The sequence below is a fragment of the Paramormyrops kingsleyae genome, chromosome 1 (assembly GCF_048594095.1).
Source record: "Paramormyrops kingsleyae isolate MSU_618 chromosome 1, PKINGS_0.4, whole genome shotgun sequence".
NCBI classification, from domain to species: domain Eukaryota; kingdom Metazoa; phylum Chordata; class Actinopteri; order Osteoglossiformes; family Mormyridae; genus Paramormyrops; species Paramormyrops kingsleyae.
The window spans coordinates 1214372-1241006 of NC_132797.1; the positions used below are offsets into that span (position 1 = coordinate 1214372).

At 43.6% G+C, this 26635-nt stretch overlaps 2 protein-coding genes and 1 pseudogene across 6 annotated transcripts; all 3 read left to right on the forward strand.

Annotated features, from left to right (window-relative positions):
• The first annotated feature begins 567 nt into the window (after positions 1-567).
• LOC111854614 (troponin I, slow skeletal muscle-like) lies at positions 568-7823 on the forward strand. Of its 2 annotated transcripts, XM_023832752.2 has the most exons (9): positions 568-705; positions 2887-2917; positions 3013-3246; positions 4043-4084; positions 4633-4764; positions 5500-5589; positions 6644-6814; positions 6924-7021; positions 7324-7823. In XM_023832752.2, exons 5-8 carry the CDS (start codon positions 4639-4641, stop codon positions 7005-7007), a joined length of 471 nt encoding a protein of 156 aa, XP_023688520.1. In that variant the 5' UTR covers positions 568-705; positions 2887-2917; positions 3013-3246; positions 4043-4084; positions 4633-4638; the 3' UTR covers positions 7008-7021; positions 7324-7823. The 2 variants fall into 2 exon arrangements, with proteins under 2 accessions (XP_023688520.1, XP_072567845.1); XM_072711744.1 differs by lacking the exons at positions 2887-2917; positions 3013-3246 and having other exon boundaries at positions 682-705.
• Positions 7824-13044: 5221 nt separating this feature from the next.
• On the forward strand, positions 13045-16856 carry LOC111854599 (troponin I, slow skeletal muscle-like; annotated as a pseudogene).
• A 4192-nt stretch (positions 16857-21048) lies between these two features.
• LOC111854613 (bisphosphoglycerate mutase-like) lies at positions 21049-22898 on the forward strand. Of its 4 annotated transcripts, XM_023832743.2 has the most exons (4): positions 21095-21121; positions 21542-21599; positions 21732-22333; positions 22602-22898. In XM_023832743.2, the coding sequence occupies exons 1-4, from the start codon at positions 21118-21120 to the stop codon at positions 22778-22780; spliced, it is 843 nt and encodes a 280-aa protein (XP_023688511.1). In that variant the 5' UTR covers positions 21095-21117; the 3' UTR covers positions 22781-22898. The 4 variants fall into 4 exon arrangements, with proteins under 4 accessions (XP_023688514.1, XP_023688511.1, XP_023688513.1 ...); XM_023832746.2 differs by lacking the exon at positions 21542-21599 and having other exon boundaries at positions 21049-21121; XM_023832745.2 differs by lacking the exons at positions 21095-21121; positions 21542-21599 and adding an exon at positions 21144-21342.
• Positions 22899-26635: the final 3737 nt, after the last annotated feature.

The following is a 26635-nucleotide window of genomic DNA, read 5'->3' on the forward strand; positions in this document are numbered from 1 at the left end:
AATTAATTGACGTATTCTTCCTGAGTGTGGCTTGTTAAACTAAAAGGGAAGTGACAGCTTCCAGATCATTCTCTCCCCACTCTGGTGTGTGTGTGTGTGTGTGTGTGTGTGTGTGTGAATTATGTTTATATTACATTGTGGGGACCAAATGACTCCACATGGTAATAAAAACCTGTTTTTTTGACGTTGTAGGGACCACTTTTCAGGTCCCCACAAAGATGTGTGAATGTGACCGAAAACCTTAAAATGCCATGTCTTTTATTTTGTTTGGTTGCTTATGGTTAAGGTTAGGGCTGGGTAGGGGGCTTAAGGTCGTCATGCTGGGATTAGAGTTTTTCAAATAGAAATGAATGGAGAGTCCCCACAAAAATATAATTACGAACCTGTGTGTGTGTGTGTGTGTATGTGTGTGTGTGTATTTACACGTAGGCATGCATGCCTCTTTGTGTATGTGTGTGCACATGCCAGGAAAAGGACCCGGTCAGAGGTTGGGCTCGGTGCAGGACCGGACGCACAGAGACGCCCGAATGCTATGTGACGAATGCTGGACAGGAGGCGGTGACAGAAGGGTGGGATGGGACTATTTTAGTGAACCATTCACAAGAGGGTTGGCAGCCATAGCTCTGTCATTAAAAATCATAAAGTCATCTTTCCTCTGCAGCCTCCCAGCTCTGCTCACTCTCCCCTGCTGTTTTCACCTTGAAGGTAAGTTTGGCCAAACTGTCCCGTGCAATAAAGTGACTCGCCGTAGAAATGCCCCATCCGCAGGAGCATTCGCGTCAGACCTAGCTGCGCTAATAAAGCTAATCTGCTTCACTCTGGGGGGGGTTTACGGGTGTTTTTAGGGGACAACATAAATAACAGGCTTGCCAAGAACAGAGGCAGTTCCAAGAGTGGCTCGTAGACGTCAATGGCAACGTATGGCATCTCCCGAGGACGTGTCCCTCACCCTCTCTTAGGGGGACATGCCAGCCGTCCGTAGATTTGTGGGGAACTGATATCAAAGAATTTCTCTTCTGCCAGGGTCTTGGTGTCATATTGATGGTTGTGTTTATGTTCAGGAATTTGTGCAGCTAAAATCTGGTGGTGCTCACTGGCGTTCGAGATCTTCCCCCACCTCCCGGAAACCTGTCTGTGTAGGGTGGCATCTAAGGAAGTATGGCAGGAGGCTCCTGAGATGAGAGTCAGGGCTTTCCGAGTGGGAAATACAGGGAGTCTGTCCTCTGCTCTAACTGCGTTCTCACAGCGATCGAGGTTCACTTCTTGAATAGGTTCCAATGAAGCTATCGACTGCAGGTAGCCACAAGTGACTCTCTACCCAATCTGTTGGAATAAGAGGCTTTTTTGTAACTGGCACATAAGTTTACAATCCATTTTTCCTGAGAAATTGCAATTATGCAGATGGATATGCGACTAACTGTTCTTTGTGCTTAGAGAATGGATTAGAGTTACGCCTTATTTATTTAGTCCAGCCATGCATTCTAACCCTGTACTGGAAAAGCGGCTATGGAAGACAGCCAAATAATGTCATTCGATATGTCATTTTTGAATATGATCATTTCGGCGGGTTGCAGAATGAGAATCGTTCGCAATCATTATGGTTGCGCGCATGAATATAACTGAAAGGTTTGTCTTGTTTCAGCCTGCCGCTTTTAGATTACAAGCCACCTCACCGTCGCCCCTTAACACTGACTGGCTCTCACTGCGCCTGGTGGGGGTGGCCAGATTGGCTCACTGTTGGCCCTTAACACTGATTGGCTCAGAGTGCCAAAAAGAAGGACACAGCCAATCCTCTGTGAACATTTAGGTGCAGTTTAGTGCCGTGTGTTCAGACCTGTGGGCTCACAGCACACAAAGGCTTTGTCTGCCAACACCAATGGCATACAGTAGCAGGGCACAGGCTGACCCCGCCCCTTTTAAATACGCATTGGCCACTGGCAGCCCCCCCCCCTGTTTACTGTTCATAGTGTCTTATTGTTATATCTCTGTCACTCAGGCAAAGGGGACAAAAATATCAGGCCTGGCTTCCCCAGTGGGGGGGGGGGGGGTGCCTAAGCTCCCCAGAGACATTTTGTGGGGGGGCTCACTGCCCCCTAACCCCCGCTTTAACCCCCGGCTCACTCAGCCACTCAGTGACACCTTCCTCCCAAACGTGACCTTGAGGATGTCAGAAATGTTACTGTTTACATTTTTTTCTAACATAGGCTACCAGTCAAAAGTTTTTGTGCACACTGAGATTTCCTACATTTGCATGTTACTCACTTAACATTTATTAAAAAATACACTCAATATTCTTTGTTAACAAATAAATTTGCAGTATGTTCACCATTTGAATACCTTTAACAGCCAGAAAATGTCATATCTTTGATTAATCAAATTGGGCATCCTGTACAGTAGCAGTAATAACAGCACAGAAAATATGAGGTATTTTTTTTCTACAAGGGACATTAAATACTGCCCAGTTTTATTGGACGGAACATTTAACTAGAGCATTTAAAGTTAAAGGACAACCTAGAATCTGACTCTGCCATCACCACACATCCAGTTAATAGGATGTGAGACATGTACTGTTACACACTCTTTCCATGATATAAAGGAAACTTGTTTTATTTGTTACATTTTCATTTATAATTGTTCACTCAACTTTTCAGTGCTTAATAAGAATTTAAAAATCTGCAGTTTATGAAATCAATGTAAAAGTGTTAAAAACCTGTGGTGTGAGAAACGTTTGACTGGTCGTGCGACTGAGCTCAAGCCAACCTGATGTGAAAGTAATTTGGGGCCCATTTTTCTTTGGGATCTTTGATCATTCAAATCACAAGGCTCCCAAAATATGCTCCAGCACTATATCCAGGCTCTACCTAATGCCTCTGACCTCTCATTCAGGGCCCAGAACTGCAGCAGACATGTCTGAGGGGTGAGATTTTTCTTCTTTCTTTCCTCATTTGTTGAAACTATTTGTAGCTCATTATGTGCCGTTTCTAACAGTCTTCTTTGATATCTTTCCCACAGACCGGTGAGTCAGTTTGCCTGCTCTCTAGAGCAAGACGCTTCTTCCCGACAAGATGTGACTGAATCCTAGTTTTCTCACTCTGAACTAATCTGCTAAGCATATTTAAAAGTGCATGTGACTGAAGTCTGAGTTCATATTTATCATGGAACGCACTGTGTGGCCCTCAAATCTGTGTGACGGTCAGCACACACTCTGCCTGCGGTTCTGCTCTGTTTTCAGGGGGCAGTATTCAGGTACGAGTCACTTCTCCGTATGACCGACCATAATCATGCTTTAAATAATTAACTACAGGAATGTTCTGTTTGATAGTTTATTTCCTTTTCCATAATTCTTCCCTCGGGGATTAATAAAGTCTATCTTTCAATCTCATCCAAACTTGCACTCATAAAAAAAGCACTTTAGGTCTGGAGTCTGCTGCATCCTTTAGTACAGTCTTGTCTGAAATGGCATTTTTTATTGTTTTATTGAAGTTATTCAAGGGCAGATTAAGGGGCAGTGTGTGGCTCAGTGGGCTAAGCCTGTGTGCCTGTAATCAGAAGGTCCTTGAGCATCCTTGAGCAAGACCCTTAACCCCCAGCTCCCTGGGTGCTGCTATGGGAGGCTGCCCTTCACAGACAGCTTACTCTACAAAGAGTGAGTTGAGGGAGGCATAGGGACAATTTCCCAACAGGAATCAATGAAGTATTGATCATTATCAAAGGTGGTGGAATTTAGTTCAATGTAGTGGAATCTGCCTACACAGACAGTTTATGCCATTTGACTGAATTTTAGAAGAATGAACAGCAGTGTCTGACTGCAGACGCCTCAAAGGGAGCTTGTGTCACTCAAACAGGTCTTGGTCTAGGCCAGGAGTCCCTGTGGGGACCTTTGTGTACATTAGTGGTGTGTAGCAGATGCTATGCTTCCCCTTTGAACATAGTGGTGTAAGCTGGTGTAATAAGGCATAGTAACGGACACATGGCATTTACTCATAAGGGCTGTCTGTGGGATCAGTGTCCTGGCTTTTTACATCCCTTCCTTTCCTTTCAGAAAAAGACAAAGTACTCTGCCACCCGCAGGCTGCTGCTGAAGGTGGGTCCAGCTAGAATATTCTATCTATAATTAAATGGTTAAATCTCTGACAGGAGACACAGAGTTCATTACAACATAGAGCTCCAACTCATAATGCTCAGGTACGTTTTGGACAATTCGTTTTTAAAATATGTCAATGAAGAACACAGATTATTTACCAGGAAAGGATAGATGAGAAAATGTTTAGTGTTTCAAATAAAGCTTTTTATTTGTTCATTCAGTGTGAAAATCATCCCCTTAAACCAAGGGTGTCAAACTGCAGTCCTGGGGGGCCGGAGCCCTGTGTAGCTTAGTTCTTTCCCTGTTCCACCACAAACGACTCAGCTCAAGAGTTGTGTGGTAATTGGTGCAAGGAGTTGAATCAGGTGTGTTAAATGAAGGGAAACACCAAAATGTGCAGGACTCTGGCCCTCCAGGACTGGAGTCTGACACCCCTGCCTTAAACTAACGGGGCCAGCCCAGTCCCACCAGCAGCTCACCCCAACCGGTCTGCATCGCAAAGAAACGCGGCCCGGTATTGACCTCGGTAACCCTCGGTGTCTCTGCAGACCAAGATGTTGAAGAAGGCATCTGCCATGCTGGTGGCCGAGGAGGAGAAACGGAAATTGGAACGGGAACAGACCCTGAACGAGAGAGTCCCCGCCCTAAGGCTGTCCGGCCTGTCCGTCCCGGACCTTCAGGTACGCCAGAGAGTGCAACGCGAAGGTAGAGGTAAAACCGGAAGCGACCCAAACAGAGGCTGGCTGAGATGCAGTCCAACTGACACTCACCCAAGATCAATTTTCACAGTAAGTGTTTGGGGTCAGACAGAAGCCCTTTCTAAATGCTGACATTGAAAAATATGCTCTGATTATTTTTTTAAACATGAGGAGCTGAATCGCTAATGCTTCCTTATTCACTCCCAAAACAAAAGTGGGTGATTTAATCATCACATAAACTGTCACTCAAAGGTGAGGCAATGTAATGATTTCTGCTTCTTACTTGCGAAGGGTGTCAAACAGAGGCCACAGTCCCATAAAGCTTTTCTAGTGGAACACTAAGCATCCAGAGTGTTTAAATTCAATTTTATACCACAAGGTGAAGGAAATGACTTTGTGTCAGAAATAACCTGCCGATTGGTAAAGTAATAAAATTGAATTTTTGATTTCTGCGCCATCCAGTGGCAGGAATGAATGCTTAGGCAATTAAAAATAATAATGGCCGTGGCCCGGATTATTAATAGGCCCTTTCCTTAAACGTCTGTCGGACGTCATGTTACCATTTTGTCCAATGAACTCATTACCATTGTGATCCTGCGGTTCAGAGAGATTTAATTTCTGTTCACTGAGTCCAATTCAGAGGCGGCTCACATGCCGATTAAAGCAGCAAAATACGTGTCTGTGTTAATAAATTCTACATTTCCTCTTTCTGCTCAGAACCTGTGCAAAGAGCTCCACCAAAAGATCGATGTTGTTGACGAAGCACGGTACGATATTGAATCAAAAGTGGCCAAAAATGAAAACGAGGTATCCCTATTTCACTGCTAACGTCATATATTTGTTATTAATCATTTACAAATGGGGTTTTTGGCAATGCAACACAAGCATTTAAGTAGCATTACTATGAAAGTGAGCTGACATTTGCAGGCCATTTACATAGAGGAGTTTTGGTGACACTTAGTGTAAATCAGTTTTTACCCATTTATACAGCATTGATATTGGAGCAATTTGGGATTGAGGGACACCTTGAACCAGGGAGTAAAAGGGCAGGTATGAGGATAAGCCCCATGGCTTTGGCCCACAAACGGTCACGGTCTCTCTGCATACAGGCATGCATATAAGGAGAATGTCAGAAATTTGGAAGCATGGATGAGGTCAGCAAAATCTACCTCAATTTCCTCATACTCTTAAAAATGCCCCTCTCAGACTGAAACAGCAGGAACCCCAGCTCCATCACATACACAGGGAACATCTACAGAAACAGCAGGAACCCCAGCTCCATCAGATACACAGGGAACATTTACAGAAACAGCAGGAACCCCAGCTCCATCAGACACACAGGGAACATCTACAGAAACAGCAGGAACCCCAGCTCCATCAGACACACAGGGAACATCTACAGAAACAGCAGGAACCCCAGCTCCATCAGACACACAGGGAACATCTACAGAAACAGCAGGAACCCCAGCTCCATCAGACACACAGGGAACATCTACAGAAACAGCAGAAACCCCAGCTCCATCAGATACACAGGGAACATCTACAGGAACAGCAGGAACCCCAGCTCCATCAGACACACAGGGAACATCTACAGAAACAGCAGGAACCCCAGCTCCATCAGATACACAGGGAACATCTACAGAAACAGCAGGAACCCCAGCTCCATCAGATACACAGGGAACATCTACAGAAACAGCAGGAACCCCAGCTCCATCAGATACACAGGGAACATCTACAGAAACAGCAGGAACCGCAGCTCCATCAGATATACAGGGAACATCTACGCATAAACATTTCTTATGTATGGGAAACAGATCTGATGTTACACTACCTTGTCACACTGTAACTTGACTGTTGACAGATCCAATACCTGAGTCAGAAGATCTTTGAGCTGAAGGGCAAAATGAAGAGACCCAACTTGAAGCGAGTGAAGAAGTCAGCTGACGATATGCTGGGTGCCCTGGCAGACAATAAGCTAATGAAGGCCGACTTCAAGGCTAACCTCAAGACTGTCAAAAAGGAAGAGGAGAAGGTACGGGTAGTCAACAGGAATAAGGGTCCAAAAGAACAGCATTTATTACTGCTCTCCTGCATGCTAGGGACCTGTCGTAATAGTGCATCTCAACATGTTTACTCTACAGAAGGAGGAAGTGACTGACTGGCGTAAGAACGTGGAAGCTATGTCAGGAATGGAGGGCAGGAAGAAGCTCTTCAACGCCCAGTAAGAGTGTTCGCTCTGGTAAGGCAGCGTTATATGAAGAAATGCTACCAATTGCATCCTATTCACTATGCAACCTTTACTCAGCTTTTTAAGTGAAATGCAAAGTTTCACAAAACATGAATCCGTTATGCTAAACCATTTCAAACAATATGCATTTAGTCCCTGCAAAATTCCCACAACAGTTGCAGTTAAAGAGAACATCAAGGCACAGTGTATGCTCTGTAAACCAGGTTACATTCTCTTATTATGAAACAAACATAAAAATTATTGTCTATTTCTAAGTTTGAGAATATTTAAAATAGAAACTTATTTTCTTTCAGATTCAGGATAATTCCTACCTTGGTTCAATAAAAGGTCTGATTTGCTGAAGGAGGCACCGTGTAAAACAGTATGACACCCCTTGAATGAACCTTTCAATACTTGGGTACATTCTGTACGTATTTTTGAAAAACTTATTTTAAATGTAAAATGCTAGGTCATTGAGGTTATACAGCATTTGTGTGTGTATGTAAGCTTTACACCTGGTATCCTGTAGCATTTTTTGTTCTTTTTCAAAGATCAAACTGAAATGTCATGGAGATAAATAGTCTATATTCAGATGGCTTATGTACAGCTAAACAGGCCCCACATATCAGAAGCAGCAGGATGAATTCCAGACGCTGTTTCCTGAAATAGAGGGTCTCTCTGTGCTCAGAGGCCGCACTGTCTCTGAAGTTCAGATGCAAGTTAAATGCAAAATGGCGCGATTTTTGTATTATCTATGCACTCTATGTTTCTCTGTGGAGGGTCATATGGCTGAATAAACAAAATGAATAAATCACTTTTTGTGCGCACCTTCTAATGGTTAAAAATTGTACACTTTGGGAACTGTTAATCATGCTCATTACTGATTTTATCCACGGGGGGCAAATTTCAGACATCAGCTTCGCCTGCAATTTATATTTTCCCCTTTGATTCAGGCAATCTTTCAAGCTCTGACTATGAAATCCAAGAAAAACAATTAAAGCTGAGCAGTGGTCTGCTTTCAGGAGAATCTGTGCTTCTCCTTAACTGTCAGTATTTTCTTCACAATTAATACTTTCCCATCATGCAACACTCATAAAAACCAGCCACATTCTTTTGCTCTTTAACAAGTGAAAACATATGTTTTGAATATTAAATAACAACAACAACACAAGATACAGTATATGATACTAGCTTTAAACTTGCTTTTAAACCCATAAATTATGCTGTTAACTAGACGTTGCTGATGATCTGGCTAATTGCATAACAGTAGAGTGCTGGAAGTAGAGGTCGGATGTGGAGACACAACGTCATGGCGATCCTGAACAGCATTTTAGCAGTTAATCATTTGTTAAAAGGATTTACTTGTTACTGTATTTCCCAATTACTCTTACATACTCCAGATCTGGTTCCTATAAAAACAGGAATGTTTCCCATGGAGGAGAAGATTTCATTCATCTGTACTACATTTCCTGCAGTCAAACAACTTAACATTGTAACAGAAACATAACTCAAACTCACCTGTGTATTTCAAGTGCAACCTAAAGAATACAAGGGGGCGTTCAAGTATAAAATTAGGTTTTTTGGTTGACAGCACAAAGGCAATGTGTTCTGCTGCTTTGAGATCTAGATATCTGTGGATCGTGTTTAGTAAAGTTTAAGCAGGACAACAAACAATGTAGTAATTGAACTGGGTAACAGGGAATTTGTGCAAGCATCCTCTCCCATAACTTTCACCGATTTATGATGCCGTCTGGAAGTTCCTTGGTCTCCTATGAAGATCCCCAGGCTTCAATCATGCACGTTATACCATGTCAAATATTTAGGCCAAAGACGGAACCCCATCACAGCTGTGTGTGGCTTTGCCAGATAAGTTCCCCTTTTTTCAAACAAATGAATGATTTACACAACCAAGTGATAGAAGTGCAGAAGTGATAGAGCAGAAGGTAACATTTCCTGCCTTCTGTTTGGGCCTTTCTAACCATAATTGATTTACAAAACAAACAAATGTTCTTGCAGTCCCAGCAAAGTGACAGGTCTATCATGTCTGCCGCGTAGCCATGTGTTTGTTGTAGTGACCAAGACACAGGCTCACTAAGGCTAGATCAAGTTGCTGGAGAAGATAATAGTGAGAGAAGAAGGATGACTGACTTTGAACGAGTAGGTTGCCCAGCAGAAACTGTCAGGACTGTCTGCGTAGGTGAGCCATGATATTTGGAAAGGTATGTAGAAGAATGAAGCAGCCCAACTGGGAACAGGATGAACTGGAGATCCTGGCAATCTGAAAGGGCTCGAGGATGTGGAGTCCATCAAACCCCAACCATGAAACCATAAAGAAGCTACATTTCTGGGCTGCATCTTATGGTAAACACGTCTCTCAGTTCAGGACTACAGATTGGCCAGTCTGTACCTCCTTAGATCAGAAACAGGACAAGACAGCAGCAAGTTTGAGTCTGCAGCCCAAATCCCTCTGGATTTTTCACATTACTAAACATACCTCTCATTGTTGATCCCAAAAGAGAAGGAAGTGATTGGCTGGCCTAAGCACATGGACGCTAATTAAGGCTAAAATGGATGAAAGATGCTGCCCAACAAAATGTTGGTCATTACAGAAAATAAATCATTGGTTGGATGTACATTTGCTTATTTCCCCTTCAGTTTAATTTGTTTCCAGGACACTTTCTCAAAAAAAGTGCTCCTCTCTTTCTTAAACAATAATCCACCCCGTGGACAGTTACCACACATTTAATCACTAGTTGCATTAGTTACAGAATAAATGTGCTGAATATGTTAACTTTGCTAACAAAATGGTATCTTGTCCAATCAGTACCCAGCATCACGTGCTAAGCATGCTAAGGCAGGCAGCACTGTGTGGACAGATGATGTCACAATGATTTGTGATCTTTGCAATAATGTATGACTTGTTCATGTGACCTTTAATTGGATTCCAAAAGCCAATCACAGAAACCCTGATCAGGTACATCATCCAAGAAATGACTGCTCTTCTCTATCTCCTGCCTATTCATATCTCTGCAATGCACAGTATTCAATGCCCATGAAAAGTGCTGGCAGAGTGTCTTTCATTATGGGAACCCACACCTGTTCCACTCATCTGAAACCACAAAATAACTCAGCCTAAACATTTAAGCCCATCTGCCCTAGTTCTGAGAGAAGGAATAACATGTTCTGTTATTACTGGAGTTCAGGAACCCTGTGATTGCTCCCCCCCTTTATGGCAGCCATTAACATGAAAATACAGTGTAGAGAAATGGGGAGAGCTCGATCCTGAGTCATAAAGGATAATTGCTGGAATAAGTTAGCTGCACTATACATACTGGTTGTTACGATATTATACTTTAACATTCCATTTACTTTTCACTTCATTGACTGCTCTAGCAAAAGCACCGACCTCCAGTAAAGTGATGCAAGTGAAGTAATGAAGTAGTGAAGGAAAGCGAAGCAGTGAAGGAAAGCAGAGGGCGACCGGCAGCAAAGCTGGCGACAGGACCCAGTAAATTCAGCGCCGCAGAGCACGTTGTGGAGAAGCTCCGGCCAGAAGCGGCCCCCGCCTGCCCAGGCTGGTCGCGTCATAAATATCACACCGTTATGAAGTGCCGAAAGGCATCCACATCTCTGTCATCACCTCGTTTCTTCACACTGGGCACATGATTTTTTTGGGCAAGGGGTCAGTGTTGGTTTAACCAATCCCCTCAGGACCTATATTGATGTTTGATGTGTAAACATACCCATGCTGCACTGGGCCGAGGTAGCACACTGGACATTCCAAGACAAAACACACAAAGCGCTTTTGCCATTTTTTATATCGTTCATTTTCAGATCTATACCGTATCTAAGGATGGTACATTAGTCATCTTTTACGCTTAGTAATCAAACAGCAGAAAAGCTCAGGTAACTTCTGAAACCTGCAGCGCTGTCTGTCAGGCTGGTCGCTAGGGGCAGGATCAGCTGTTGGGCTAAGTTCACCCACACGACGCGGCTCTGTTTCTCCGTACGACGCGGCTCTGTTTCTCCGTACGACGCGGCTCTGTTTCTCCGTACGACGCGGCTCTGTTTCTCCGTACGACGCGGCTCTGTTTCTCCGTACGACGCCACTGGCTGCGCGCACAATGCCCTGAATCCTCTCTTCTGCAGCCAATCGAATGTCAGGCAGCCAAAATATCTCGCATGACAAAGAAGTCAGGCAAAAGTGAAGCTGTTCCAGGGTATCATTTTTCATTACCCTTGGCTTATGCATGCCATACAGGTCATGGGCCAGTGCAGATGGTACGACGGCAGCCATATTCAAAATGACCAAATGCTGCTTCACATCAAAGTGTATTATATTCCAGACGGGCTTCAATGTTCAATAAGAGCCTCTGCTAAAATAAAGATCGAGTTTGAGTAACATGCTCAAAGATCGGTGAAATTTTCAGTTCATTTGTAACCCCTCAGATTCTGGAGATGCAGAAATTCAAGGAATTTTAGACTGCATAAAATAATGCGATCTCTGCAGACCCGGCAGAAGCAGATGGTACTGGGAGGGCCCAAACACCATCAATGGGCCCAAACACCATCGATGGGTCCAAACACCATCGATGGGCCCAAACACCATCGATGGGCCCAAACACCATCAATGGGCCCACTGTGCTAGCAGCTCTCTTGGTCTTGATGACAGTTTCAGGCTGGCCTGGATCTCAGCATGCTGACATTCAACAAGCCGAAGACAGCTGAATGGACTCAGGCCCGGGCTGGCGAAAACTCACTCAAGTGTTTGACTAAACATAATACAGGCGTGTGATGCGAGCCTCCTGTGTCATGGAGGAGACTAGTCGCCACGGTGACAGCTCGCTGCCTAGCAATATTTTAAAATGAGTGGCAGCCTTCCTGGATCCAGGAGTGCCATATAAGGGCAATCAATGGCCTCAGAGGTCAAAGCCCAACACAAGAGAGTTCAGGGAACGTCACATTTCTGCACAAGAGTGTCGTAGATGCGGGTCTATTTCAGTAAACCATTCAGAGGACAGACACTAACTGTATATATGATTCGTGTTGCCTCTGCTCATTACTGTTCACTTTCCATCAGCAGAGAGGTAAGATACAGTATGACTGAGTATCTTGTGAGTTGGCACACAGCATTACGGGAAACAGCACAGCTGCTACACAAACATAAAAGTAAAAGCTGTAAAACTTTAGAACAAGAGAGGTGAAAAAGCATGTAACATCTCTCAGAAGCAGCCTGCAGCTTGCCATGTACAGTACATATCTGCATGCGTTGTCTGTGCACTGCATGTTGCACATGCGTAGCGAGACAGATATCCAACAAGCACGTCACATGCCATTTCTCATAAGTGGAAAGCGGTGAATAAGCACATGAACTGGCTAGGAGTAGCGAGCATGAGGTTCCCAGCATACCGCGCACAGTATATTGTGCACAGGATACCGCACACGGGAATGTTTCTCTGGAGATTTTCATTCCTGAGCCTGGCTTTCACACTGCAGGGAGCCTATAACTGAAATCAGCCTTAATCCTCTCAGGCATCTGTTGTATACGAGAAGGGTGTCACCTGCTCTCTCCCGCTCACTCCCTCTCAGTCTCTCACCCTTCCCTCACTCTTTATATGTTTGTTTGAAGTCCATCATCTCGGCGATGCAGCGAGATGATGGGAAAAATGCTCCCAGAGGAGCTGTTACTGACAGCTGACTGATCACCCACAATGCACCTGGTGGCTAGGTTTCACAGCAAGCCGACTGACCCACATCTGCCACACTCAGATTTATAACTCTGCTACTGTAATACCCCCATTGATATCTCCCTTAGGAAATTACATCTTGGGTGTGATCATTTAGTTTTCTGCCAGTTCTTTTATTGTACACAACAGAACTGGTATAAATTACTTAATTCTTCTTGGGTATTATGTGTCAGGTTAAAGTTTAATGAATGCATCCTAGTTTTGAAATGCATCCTAGTTTTGCTATGCTTACAAGAAATTTGAGTCTTCGAGGGTCCCTTCTCATAACCATGTCAGAAGCGTGAGTAATGTTCCATCGTACAAAATAAGCACTTTTCAGTAAAAAGAAATTCCTTTTGCCTGTGCACAGTACATAACGCTCTTGTTGTTTTTTTATTGCTGGTGTGCCTGTTATGTTACTGGGTGTGGAAAAAGACAGCTAAGCTTTTGTTTTATGTGGGGAAAATTGTGCTGTGGAGGCAAGATGATTTCTTATACCAATATCTACAGATACTGTTCTCCTTGCAGAAAAAATATAAAACCACTGCATCCCGGAGTCTCTCTATAAAGGTATGTTTTTCCATTACATTTAAACCCATATTACAAAATTCGTTCATTAATGGTAAAATGTATGTAATTATCACCACATAATGGAAGTGATAAGGACCCAGAGCTGAAAGCTCATTCACAGGCAAAATCCTTCCATCTACCACCAGCATAACTATACAACAAGCATAAATAATTGCTCAAATGATGTCTTTTGACAACAATGCTGTGACACCCCCTGTTTTTGCAGATCAACCTGCTGAAGACATCGACAGCGTTACTGGCAGCACAGAAGGAGCACAGGAAGGTGGAGAGAGAAAAGGCACTGAAAGAGCGTGCTCCCCCCCTCAAGCTGTCAGGATAGACTGTGCAGGAGCTTCAGGTAGGCCTGCTGCTGTCTTCAGGTAGGCCTGCTGCTGTCTTCAGGTAGGCCTGCTGCTGTCTTCAGGTAGGCCTGCTGCTGTCTTCATGTAGGCCTGCTGCTGTCTTCAGGTAGGCCTGCTGCTGTCTTCATGTAGGCCTGCTGCTGTCTTCATGTAGGCCTGCTGCTGTCTTCAGGTAGGCCTGCTGCTGTCTTCAGGTATCCTGCTGCTGTCTTCAGGTAGGCCTGCTGCTGTCTTCAGGTAGGCCTGCTGCTGTCTTCAGGTAGGCCTGCTGCTGTCTTCAGGACTGCTGCTTTCTTTAGGTAGGTCATCTGCTGTCTTTAGTTAGCCCTGCTGCTTTATTCAGGTAGGCCTTCTGTTTTCTCAAGGCACTAGTGTAGATGAATACTCATCTTCAGGTTCATGAGAATGGTACTCTGAGACACATAAACCTCTACCAAATAAACACAACGGCTGAGAATGCACGGTGTACTGGGTATGCTTCAATCGGGGCAGCGTGTGGCTCAGTGGGCTAAGCCTGTGTGCCTGTAATCACAAGGTCGCAGGTTCAAACCCAGCCTCAGCGTGTCTGCGGGTCCTTGAGCAAGACCCTTAACCCCCAGCTCCCTGGGCGCTGCTACGGGTGGCTGCCCTTCACAGACAGCTTACTCTACAAAGAGCAAGTTGAGGGAGGCATAAAAGGAATTTGAGGAATTTTGATCAATAAATTAGTATTAGTAATATCATAAACCAAGAAATCTAATCCTCAAATTTATCAGAATTTTTTTTTTCATCTGACCAAAGTTTTAAGAACAATAGTATATTAGTCAGAATATACACTATATTGCCAAAAGTACTGGGACACTCTTCCAAATCACTGAATTCAGATGCCCCAATCACTTCCATAGCCACAGGAGTATAAAATCAAGCACCTAGACATGCAGACTGCTTCTACAAACATTTGTGAAAGAATTGGTCACTCTCAGGAGCTCAGTGAATTCAAGCGTGGTACTGTGATAGGATGCCACCTGTGCAATAAGGCCATTCATGAGATTTCCTCACTACTAAATATTCCACGGTCAACTGTTAGTGGTATTATAACAAAATGGAAGCAATTGGGAACAACAGCAACTCAGCCACAGAGTGACAGGCCACGTAAAATCACAGAGCGGTGACAACGCATGCTGAGATACAGTGTGCACAAGTCGCCAACTGTCTGCAGAGTCAATAGCTACAGACCTCCAAACTTCACGTGGCCTTCAGATTAACTCAAGAACTTCATGGAATGGGTTTCCATGGCCGAGGAGCTGTGTCCAAGCCTTACATCACCAAGTACAATGCAAAACGTCGGATGCAGTGATGTAAAGCAGGCCGCCACTGGACTCCAGAGCAGTGGAGACGTGTTCTCTGAATCATAAATCACGCTTCTCTGTCTGGCAATCTGATGGACGAGTCTCGGCTTGGTAGTTGCCAGGAGAACGGTACTTGCCTGACTGCATTGTGCAAGTATAAAGTTTGGTGGAGGGGGGATTATGATATGGGGTTGTTTTTTGGGTTTTGGGCTTGGCCCCTTAGTTCCAGTGAAAGGAATTCTTAATGCTGCAGCGTTCAAAGCCATTTTGGAGAATTTCATGCTCCCAGTTTCCTATTCCATCATGACTGCGCATCAGTGCACAAAGCAAGGTCCATAAGGACATGGATGAGTGAGTCTGGTGTGGAGGAACTTGACTGGCCTGCACAGAGCCCTGACCTCAACCCGACAGAACACCTCTGGGATGAATTAAAGCAGAGACTGTGAGCCAGGCCTTCTCATCCAACATCAGTGCCTGATCTCACAAATGCTCTCCTGGAAGAATGATCAAAAATTCCCATAAACACTCTCCTAAACCTTGAGGACAGCCTTCCCAGAAGAGTTGAAGCTGTTATAGCTGCAAAGGGTGGGCCAGCTCCATAGTAAAGCCTATGTATTAAGAATGGGATGGATGTCATTAAAGTTCATGTGTGTGTAAAGGCAGGTGCCCCAATACTTTTGTCAACATAGTGTATGTTCATTTGTGTCATTTCTAATATTTTCAAAGGAGCTTTGCAAAGAACTTCACCGCAAGACTGATGTTGTTGATGAAGAAAGATATGATATTGCTGCCAAAGTCAGCAAAAATGAAGCAGAGGTAAGCAATGCTACCACAGGAAAAGTATATGCAGATACATTTATACACCTGTCATGCTTCGTCTCTGCATTTAATTACTTGTGCTTTTGATAGTATTAACACCCTTGGGGAACTCACCTCATCTCAACATTAATTTAATTGTTTAGATTCAGAATCTGTTGCAGAAAGTCTTTGAGCTGAAGGGAAAAATGAAGAGACCCAACCTGAAAAGGGTTAGGGTGTCTGCTGATGCCATGCTTGGCACCTTGCTGGGCTCCAAACACAAGGAGTCCATGGACTTCAAGGCCAACTTCAAGACCATCAAGAACGAGGAGGAGAAGGTATGGCTGACGACATATGCGCAGGCAGCTCCACTCAAAGGGCCGTGTCTGGTGGGCGAGCTGAACAGACACATTCTTCTAATTATTGTGTACCTGGATAATTATGGACTCACAGAAGGAGGAGCTGACGGACTGGTGCAAGAATGTGGATGCCCTGTCTGGGATGGAGGGAAGGAAGAAGCTGTTTGATGTTGCCCAATAAAGAGTAGTAGGTAGAAAAACCTTCAGCATCTTATCAAAGACCCTTCACCATTTCATCATGTGTCCAGTCTCTGTTTTGCTCTCTGCAGCTGCCACTTCATTCTGCAGTGGTTTTCTTTTCCAGATTCAATGGTCTTTGGATTATCTGCAAGGACTCACACCAACGTGCTTCAAACAGATGCAACCAATATTAAAATTGAAGGAAATGTATATGTTTGCTTTTTCTGAATAGTTTTTTTTAAATACTTTACTACAATGCATAAACCCATTGTGCTGTGTCCTGAATGCAGTAATTTGAATGTAAATTTAAATATTATTATTCAGATTAAACTATTTTTTTTATAAAACACATTAACACTTGTTGATGTTTGAAATACTGCACTCTTTTTCTGTTACATAGCTGACTATGTGTACAGCCCCAACAAAAGATACACAAGTAAAGTTCATTAACCCCAATGATCCCTATAAAACTTTGTGTTATTTAGGATGCGCATGTGTTTTAATAAAATATTGATTGTATACCATTATGCTGAAGGTCTGATATTCTTTACGGGAATAAACAGTTTATTTAATGTATGAGTGTATTTTTCCAACCATAGCCAAAAGCACACAGCTATTGTACTTTGCTGCATTTACTGAGTAGCATGCAAATCTCTGACCTATGAAGATAAACGTGTCAGATCATAAACATACAGAAATCTTTTGTGTCTTTTCTTACACATTAAAATAGGATCCTCAATAGCTCACAATCATTTGGCGTGTTTGTCATTTGAATGGTCTCATCTTAAACCAATATATCATGATGTTATGACGATTTAGAGAATTAGAGAAATCTTGCCTTATTGGAAGGCTCTGCCCCCTGAGTGAACAAAAGGCCTTAATGACCCCACCATTAACGTTCCAGTTGACCTTCGGCTTGTGAACTAATCTGTCTAATGACATATCAATATACCCTGAAGGGGATCACAAAGAAATCACGACCTAAAACCAATATTTCCAAGTAAAACGATAACCAAAACATCTGCTCAGGGATTAGTGTATCACCATCTTCAAAGAAAACCCATTGCTTGGTTTGGTATTTAAGGAAGAGTCCATGAGATGGTCGGGAGGACATTCTGTAGCCAGAACCCGCACATGGTTAATGTGATTAGCATACTCACCATGTGTAGCCTTTACTAAGGGGGACATTCTGTAGCCAGAACCCGCACATGGTTAGTGTGATTAGCATACTCACCATGTGTAGCCTTTACTATGGGGGGACATTTTGTAGCCAGAACCCCCACATGGTTAGTGTGATTAGCATACTCACCATGTGTAGCCTATACTAAGGGGGACATTCTGTAGCCAGAACCCCCACATGGTTAGTGTGATTAGCATACTTACCATGTGTAGCCTTTACTAAGGGGGACATTCTGTAGCCAGAACCCCCACATGGTTAGTGTGATTAGCATACTCACCATGTGTAGCCTTTACTAAGGGGGACATTCTGTAGCCAGAACCCCCACATGGTTAGTGTGATTAGCATACTCACCATGTGTAGCCTTTACTAAGGGGGACATTCTGTAGCCAGAACCCGCACATGGTTAGTGTGATTAGCATACTCACCATGTGTAGCCTTTACTAAGGGGGGACATTCTGTAGCCAGAACCCCCACATGATAAGTGTGATTAGCATACTCACCATGTGTAGCCTATACTAAGGGGGGACATTCTGTAGCCAGAACCCCCACATGATAAGTGTGATTAGCATACTCACCATGTGTAGCCTATACTAAGGGGGACATTCTGTAGCCAGAACCCCCACATGGTTAGTGTGATTAGCATACTTACCATGTGTAGCCTTTACTAAGGGGGACATTCTGTAGCCAGAACCCCCACATGGTTAGTGTGATTAGCATACTCACCATGTGTAGCCTTTACTAAGGGGGACATTCTGTAGCCAGAACCCGCACATGGTTAGTGTGATTAGCATACTCACCATGTGTAGCCTTTACTAAGGGGGGACATTCTGTAGCCAGAACCCCCACATGATAAGTGTGATTAGCATACTCACCATGTGTAGCCTATACTAAGGGGGACATTCTGTAGCCAGAACCCGCACATGGTTAGTGTGATTAGCATACTCACCATGTGTAGCCTTTACTAAGGGGGGACATTCTGTAGCCAGAACCCCCACATGGTAAGTGTGAATAGCATACTCACCATGTGTAGCCTATACTAAGGGGGACATTCTGTAGCCAGAACCCCGACATGGTAAGTGTGATTAGCATACTCACCATGTGTAGCCTTTACTAAGGGGGGACATTCTGTAGCCAGAACCCCCACATGGTAAGTGTGATTAGCATACTCACCATGTGTAGCCTTTACTAAGGGGGGACATTCTGTAGCCAGAACCCCCACATGGTTAGTGTGATTAGCATACTCACCATGCGTAGCCTTTACTAAGGGGGACATTCTGTAGCCAGAACCCCCACATGGTTAGTGTGATTAGCATACTCACCATGCGTAGCCTTTACTAAGGGGGACATTCTGTAGCCAGAACCCCCACATGGTTAGTGTGATTAGCATACTCACCATGTGTAGCCTATACTAAGGGGGGACATTCTGTAGCCAGAACCCCCACATGGTAAGTGTGATTAGCATACTCACCATGCGTAGCCTTTACTAAGGGGGACATTCTGTAGCCAGAACCCCCACATGGTAAGTGTGATTAGCATACTCACCATGTGTAGCCTTTACTAAGGGGGACATTCTGTAGCCAGAACCCCCACATGGTAAGTGTGATTAGCATACTCACCATGTGTAGCCTATACTAAGGGGGGACATTCTGTAGCCAGAACCCCCACATGGTTAGTGTGATTAGCATACTCACCATGTGTAGCCTTTACTAAGGGGGGACATTCTGTAGCCAGAACCCCCACATGATAAGTGTGATTAGCATACTCACCATGTGTAGCCTATACTAAGGGGGACATTCTGTAGCCAGAACCCGCACATGGTTAGTGTGATTAGCATACTCACCATGTGTAGCCTTTACTAAGGGGGGACATTCTGTAGCCAGAACCCCCACATGGTTAGTGTGATTAGCATACTCACCATGTGTAGCCTATACTAAGGAGGCCGTCTATAATCAGAGCTCCCATATAGTGTTACATAATTAGCATCTATAGCCAGATCTGTCTCACAAGTGTGCATCTTCTGCTGGGTATGTATCATTTTGTCTCAGTGCTGTGTTGTAGGTGTATAATGTAGTTATGTTGGGCCCTGTGTCATGGTTTTAACTGATGATGGATGCATGTTGCTTTACCCAACTAATAAACTATGTCTTGATTACTTATTGGTTGTCTGAGCTTGCCAACTCTGGTAAATTCCTGGTTAAAAGTGAAAACGCAGCATTTCTAGACTCAGTTATACTGGGATAGTGGCTGCATTATACTAGACCAGGGGTGTCCAATCTTATCCGCAAAGGGCCGCTGTGTGTGCGGGTTTTCGCTGCAACTCCCTAATTAGATTACTAATTAGAGGACTGATTAGCTGAAGAGTCCTCACACCTGGGTTTGAACAGCTGAGCTACAGGTTATCCCAAAAACCTGCATACACACCGGCCCTTTTAGGATAAGATTGGACACCCCTGTACTAGACAATGGTAAATTGCTATCTGACCATTGAGGTGAGTCTATCAGACGTACTACTGTTGAATCAGTCCCTGAGCTAACTAACCAACCATGCTGATTCCCTGCTGGTCAGTGCTCAGTGACTGGCAGTATATCTAGTTAACTAACCAAACATCCTGGCCTTAAGCGTGCAGCCTCTGAGTTGAATTAGCTAGATCTACTGACTTCAGGCAGTCCCTGAGCTGAGGTCTTGCTGTGCAGCCCGAGTTGTATCACTCAGATTAGTCCCTGAGCTAGACAGACCAAACATGCTGATAGCGCCATACAGTAGTTTGCAGCTGCCCCACAGTTCCTGAACTGAAATTAAGCTGTACATATACTGTGATCGAGAATCTCACTTGAACGGTTGAAAGCAGATCCCACACAGCATTACTGCCAGGATGAGCAGAAGTAATCAGGACAATGCAAAACTAACCAGCTGGAACACTCTAACGCAACCGCCAAAATACGTAAAGATTTAATTCAGTTTTGTCTAATACACACACACAGCGTTGCAAAGGGACCCTGCTTATCTCGGCAGGCTCTCTGGATGTTCCCCACAATTTATATGCGAGTTTCACCTCTATATTAAAATGTAAAAAGTCCGTCGTGTCCTCAGGGCACACACCACAAGCAGAGACTTTATCTTCGGCCATATTTGGTACTTCAAATGTTATCATCAGTTAGTAGACTAGCTTATATTTAAGATGTTAGCTAAGACATCTCAATATGCAGGTTTCAAGATTTTCAGAGGTAAATACAGTATTCTATTAACCATATACATGCACACATAAGTAAAATTTTACGTGCCTTTTAGAACTATTGCAAAGAAACACCGATTTGTGCTGTTCCCCGCAGCACCACCAATGATTTCCACGGCAACCAAAGCACGCACACGGAGCATGCGCATAAAACCAGTCATTTATAAAGTTAAATGAGCACCGCTGTTGTACTGCTTTCCGCGTACAGATGGCGTACACAGCCAAGCAGGGAACAGCCGAGGTACAGCCTCCCTGTGCATTTTCCGCTCTTCATTGGTCGGCTTCTCCTGTCAGTCAAAATATGACCTTGGCTGCGTGATTCTATTGGATAGATCTGCCAATAGGTGGTATTTGGGGCAGAGCAGCGTTTGAATGGGTAAGTGCGAGTAAATAGTTTTCTGGTTTAAGATGTATAAAATTAATGTCAATGATTGAAAAGGATTTAATTGGGACACTATTATTTCTTTCACGTGTGGCATAAATAGATTAAAATGTGTGACGGAGGGCGTGGCATCTTAATATCGTCCTGATTAGTTAGCGTCACTGGTATATAATGATGTACTTTCTACCCTGCGGTAAATTTACCGAATATTTTCGGTGCGTTTATGCTTGCTTATGCAAGAAAACAAGGTTATTAATCTGAAAAATTATGCAGTCCCTCACATAATGTTTTTATGTTTTTCTTTACAATATCTAGCTGTCTTCCTATTTATGAGGTTAATACTGACCATTTTACAAATAATATAATTAACAATACGACACAATATTTCTATAACTTAAATTGTTTTTCTTTTAGGTTTTCTTATACCTACACACAGACAGACATACACCTTGTCAAGTACTTCACTTCTCTGGTTTGTTTCTGTGGTCTGTGTTTGTAATAACGAAACAGATATTGCGTATGTCTCTGTTCTCATTAGTGTGCATATGTAACCCACAGTACCAGCTCTGCTGTTTTGTCAGACAGCCCTGCATTGTCTCCCTAGGATGCCAAAGTACAAGTTGTTTCTACTGAGGCATGGGGAGGGAGCCTGGAACAAGGAGAATCGCTTCTGCAGTTGGGTGGACCAGCACCTGAGTGAGGAGGGGGTGAAGGAGGCCCAGCAGTGCGGCGGGCTCCTGAAGGAGCAGGGCTACCGGCTGGATGCGGTGTTCACCTCGCTCCTCACTCGCTCCATCCAGACGGCCTGGCTGGTCACCCAGGCGATGGGCGACGAATGGGTCCCTGTGCTGAAGTCTTGGCGGCTGAACGAGCGCCATTACGGGGCCTTGATCGGGCTGAACCGTGCCGAACTGGCCCTGAACCACGGGGAGGAGGAGGTGAGGCTCTGGAGGCGCAGCTACGACATCACACCTCCCCCCATCACCGAGTCCCATCCCTTCTTCTTCGACATTTACAACGACCGCAGGTATCTCACCTGCGACGTCCCTCTTGAAGAGCTTCCCCGCTCCGAAAGTCTGAAGCAAGTTCTGGACAGACTACTGCCCTACTGGAACAATGTCATCGTGCCAGAGATTAAGAAGGACCGGACCGTTCTCATCTCAGCCCACGGCAACAGCTGCAGAGCCCTTCTGAAGCACATTGAAGGTGCCTTATCACAGTGAAGAGTACATGTATGACGTCTTGTAAAAAACCTGTTATTTGGCACTAATTCCATTGTCCTTGACCCCTACCTCTGTTCGTGTAAAATATAAAAACTGTGTTGTTGTGATGGGATATTATCTTATTACAAATATAATCTGTATTTCTAAGTATGAGCCCAAGGGACAGAGGTAATAAGGGTATTGGAAGTTAGGGGGCGTATTTGCTGTAACAGGGGTGGTGGACGCTAACAGTTTTGTGTTTTTTCCCCCAGGGATCTCAGACGACGATATAGTTGGTGTTACTTTGCCCACTGGGATACCCATTTTACTTGAACTGGACAGTGATCTGCAGCCAGTGAAACCTCACGAACTACTGGGGAACCAGGTGCAGATTCAGAATGCAATTAGGAAAGTGGAGGACCAGGGGAAAGCCAAGAAAACAGACACATAAAGGATATGTGATATTGTGTCAAGAAGTGGTGTCATGTTGAAATATCATGCTGGTCATTGTTAATTCTCACTAAACCAAGCTGCAGCTGCTTTGAGTTACAAATATGGGTACTTACGCACAGCAGTAATCACCTTCGGAAACACAAACTATACATTGAACACATTCCCTATTGATTTTTTTTTAAATAAATGCCTAAATTTGTTTTCTTCTTCACAATAATGTATCGTGAATAATGTTAATTTATGCCAGACGCTCATGAAAATCAAGTGAAGTTCACCAGTAAATAACTCTCCAGAGTTATTTACTGCTGAGAAATCCGCACGTATTCTGAGCGGAATCAGTACCTCTGAAAGCCACTGGTGACCTGTGTAAATGTTTATAATGCGCATTCAAATCATAACTGTTTTAGTTTTTGTACTCTGGATTGTGTTAAACTGACTGCATTTTCAACTGAAAAAATTGGTACCACTTTTTAACACAATCTTTGATGACAAGTGCATAAGTTAAGAACATTACAATATTAGTAAACACTGGTAAATTTTAATGTTAATAAAATCATTTAAAAGATATAAATGCACATTAGGTAATCATATATGTTTGATTTAAAGTGCTCTATATAATATATACAGCAATGGGCATTTAAAAATAATTCATTTTTGCAGACATTGCATATTCATTTTCAGCTGTTGGGTGTTCAGTGTATTCAGTGTAGGAAATTTTTATATATGATGATGATATTTGTACAACCAGAAATATGAGTCCGGCTAAATTCATAATTCTTTACTGAAATTGTTAACTAGGTCAACCACATGCCTGTATTTTGTGTCTTTTCCGTGTTTTTTTTTTAGATTTTCTTGGAAAGGGAACCACTGTGAATTATTGAAACTGTCTTGTATGTGTCATCAAGTCGCCTGTTTTTGAATTTCAGTTTTTCTTGATGTTAGAATCTCTTTCATAATGTGTATCAGCAGTGGAATAATGAGACTTTTGCAAAAAAAAAAAAGCTTTCAGCAAATATAAGTACATAAGATTAAATTACTTATTTATTGTTAGCACTGTGTTGTTTAAATGCCCTTCATCAGCTTCCAAAGATAGTAGATGAGATTCATACTGTACATCTGAACCATTTATCACTGATTTAATTAATAAGTTAATGAATCACAGGTAGTGAAGAGTGTGTGGTCATTTATTTTCTAAGTGCTTATTTCATGGTGGTATGGGGGGGGGACTGAAGCCAAGCTCGGCTGGGATGTGGGGCAGCGTGGACACATGCAGGGGACATACACTCACCTAAAGGATACTAATACGGTGTTTGACCCCCTTTCGCCTTCAGAACTGCCTTAATTCTACGTGGCATTGATTGAAGAAGGTGCTGAAAGCATTCTTTGGAAATGTTGGCCCATATTGATAGGATAGCATCTTGCAGTTGATGGAGATTTGTGGGATGCACATCCAGGGCACGAAGCTCCCGTTCCACCACATCCCAAAGATGCTCTATTGGGTTGAGATCTGGTGACTGTGGCGGCCATTTTAGTACAGTGAACTCATTGTCATGTTCAAGAAACCAATTTGAAATGATTCGAGCTTTGTGACATGGTGCATTATCCTGCTGGAAGTAGCCATCAGAGGATGGGTACATGGTGGTCTTAAAGGGATGGACATGGTCAGAAACAATGCTCAGGTAGGCCGTGGCATTTAAACGATGCCCAATTGGCACTTAGGGGCCTAAAGTGTGCCAAGAAAACATCCCCCACACCATTACACCACCACCACCAGCCTGCACGGTGGTAACAAGGCATGATGGATCCATGTTCTCATTCTGTTTACGCCAAATTCTGACTCTATCATTTGAATGTCTCAACAGAAATCGAGACTCATCAGACCAGGCAACTTTTTTCCAGTCTTCAACTGTCCAATTTTGGTGAGCTCATGCAAATTGTAGCCTCTTTTTCCTATTTGTAGTGGAGATGAGTGGTACCCGGTGGGGTCTTCTGCTGTTGTAGCCCATCCACCTCAAGGTTGTGCGTAATGTGGCTTCACAAATGCTTTGCTGCATACCTCGGTTGTAACTAGTGGTTATTTCAGTCAAAGTTGCTCTTCTATCAGCTTGAATCTCCATTCTCCTCTGACCTCTAGCATCAACAAGGCATTTTCGCCCACAGGACTGCCGCATACTGGATGTTTTTCCCTTTGCACACCATTCTTTGTAAACCCTAGAAATTGTTGTGCGTGAAAATCCCAGTAACTGAGCAGATTGTGAAATACTCAGACCGGCCCGTCTGGCACCAACAACCATGCCACGCTCAAAATTGCTTAAATCACCTTTCTTTCCCATTCTGACATTCAGTTTGGAGTTCAGGAGATTGTCTTGACCAGGACCACACCCCTAAATGCATTGAAGCAACTGCCATGTGATTGGTTGATTAGATAATTGCATTAATGAGAAATTGAACAGGTGTTCCTAATAATCCTTTAGCTGAGTGTACATTAGCCTGACTGTGTGGCTTTGGCTGTAAGAGGGAGCTCACACACAAAGTTTTAATTAATTTTCAAATTAAACACATTTCTGATTAATTAAACCAACCTGAATATTTGATTCAAATAAAATATTTGTGATGAAAAAAATGTATAGCATAAAAATGTATAGCAGCACTAGTCCAAATATTTCAGTTGCCAGAAGGGGGAGCCACTGCATTGTTTTTGAAGACGAACCTGAGATGAACGTCCGTGCCCACTGTCACACAGTATGTACGGGACACTGATTTCGTTTGAAATTACATCCTTGGTAGAGGTAGGGATTCACATAGCTGTGTGTCAGGGATGTCCCACTGATGGCACGTGAGGAGCACAAGCTCTGGGTGGCTCCTGTCAGCTAGCAGGAAGTCAGTCTGAGGCTGGGGGAGGTAAACGGCGCATCTTCTGCAGATCTGTACATCAGGTAACAAGCTCATCATGTCCATTTGATGTTATGTGTGAGATAGAGGGCTTGCAGCTGTTAAATTCAGCCATAGAAACATACAGGCCAAGGACTTGGCTGCATTATGCTATACAATGTTTTTATTGTAGCTAATGGGCATTAAGCGAAGGTGAGTAGCAATACTGTAGCATAAATGATGACATATGAATGAAAGCAGGGCTAGGAATTATGCTGCCATTTCAGCGTTTACTGAAGATAGTTTGCAGCTGCAATGAAAAGCCTCTTGGCATCATAGTTGATACAGTCACTACCTGTTTACATGGAAAGAGCATTTTCTCATTTTTAAAAGACTTGTGGCTGAAGTACAGCCATAGATCGGCACCAGCTATGCTTTTAGATGAAAGATCATGTGATCTTGCTGAAGGTAAACAAACTTCATAATTCACTTCAGTATTATGGGATAGAAATGTAAGGGAAACATCTTACAGCATATTCATGTCAGGGTGTTAGATTTCATCAAGTCTAGAAGTAAAACTTGCATATAACCAAAGCAATAATTAAAAAGCAGTGCCTTTAGAGCCTCCCCCCCCCCATGTTGATCGCTGTATTTTATTTAACTTTGATGAGGAATGTGCATGCAAACGTCATGATTAACAACAGCAAATATGCCCTACAGTACAGATATCGTCTAGCTGCGGGAGGGCCCAGGTGCCCATCCTAAAGCTGGCCCACTGACTCAGGCCCAACATGACATTTTTAAGGGAGTTTTTATTAACTGTTTCTGTACTGGGGGGGAGGGTAACAGTGGTGTGCTGAAGGGTAGCCTAGCGAGCATTTAAGGGCACATGTCTGTCGAAGGAACAAAGCTGAGGTAGAGAGGTTGAGGCTACAGGTGCTCTAAGATCTAGTGTGTTTTAGTGCAATGGCGTATTTTTGCA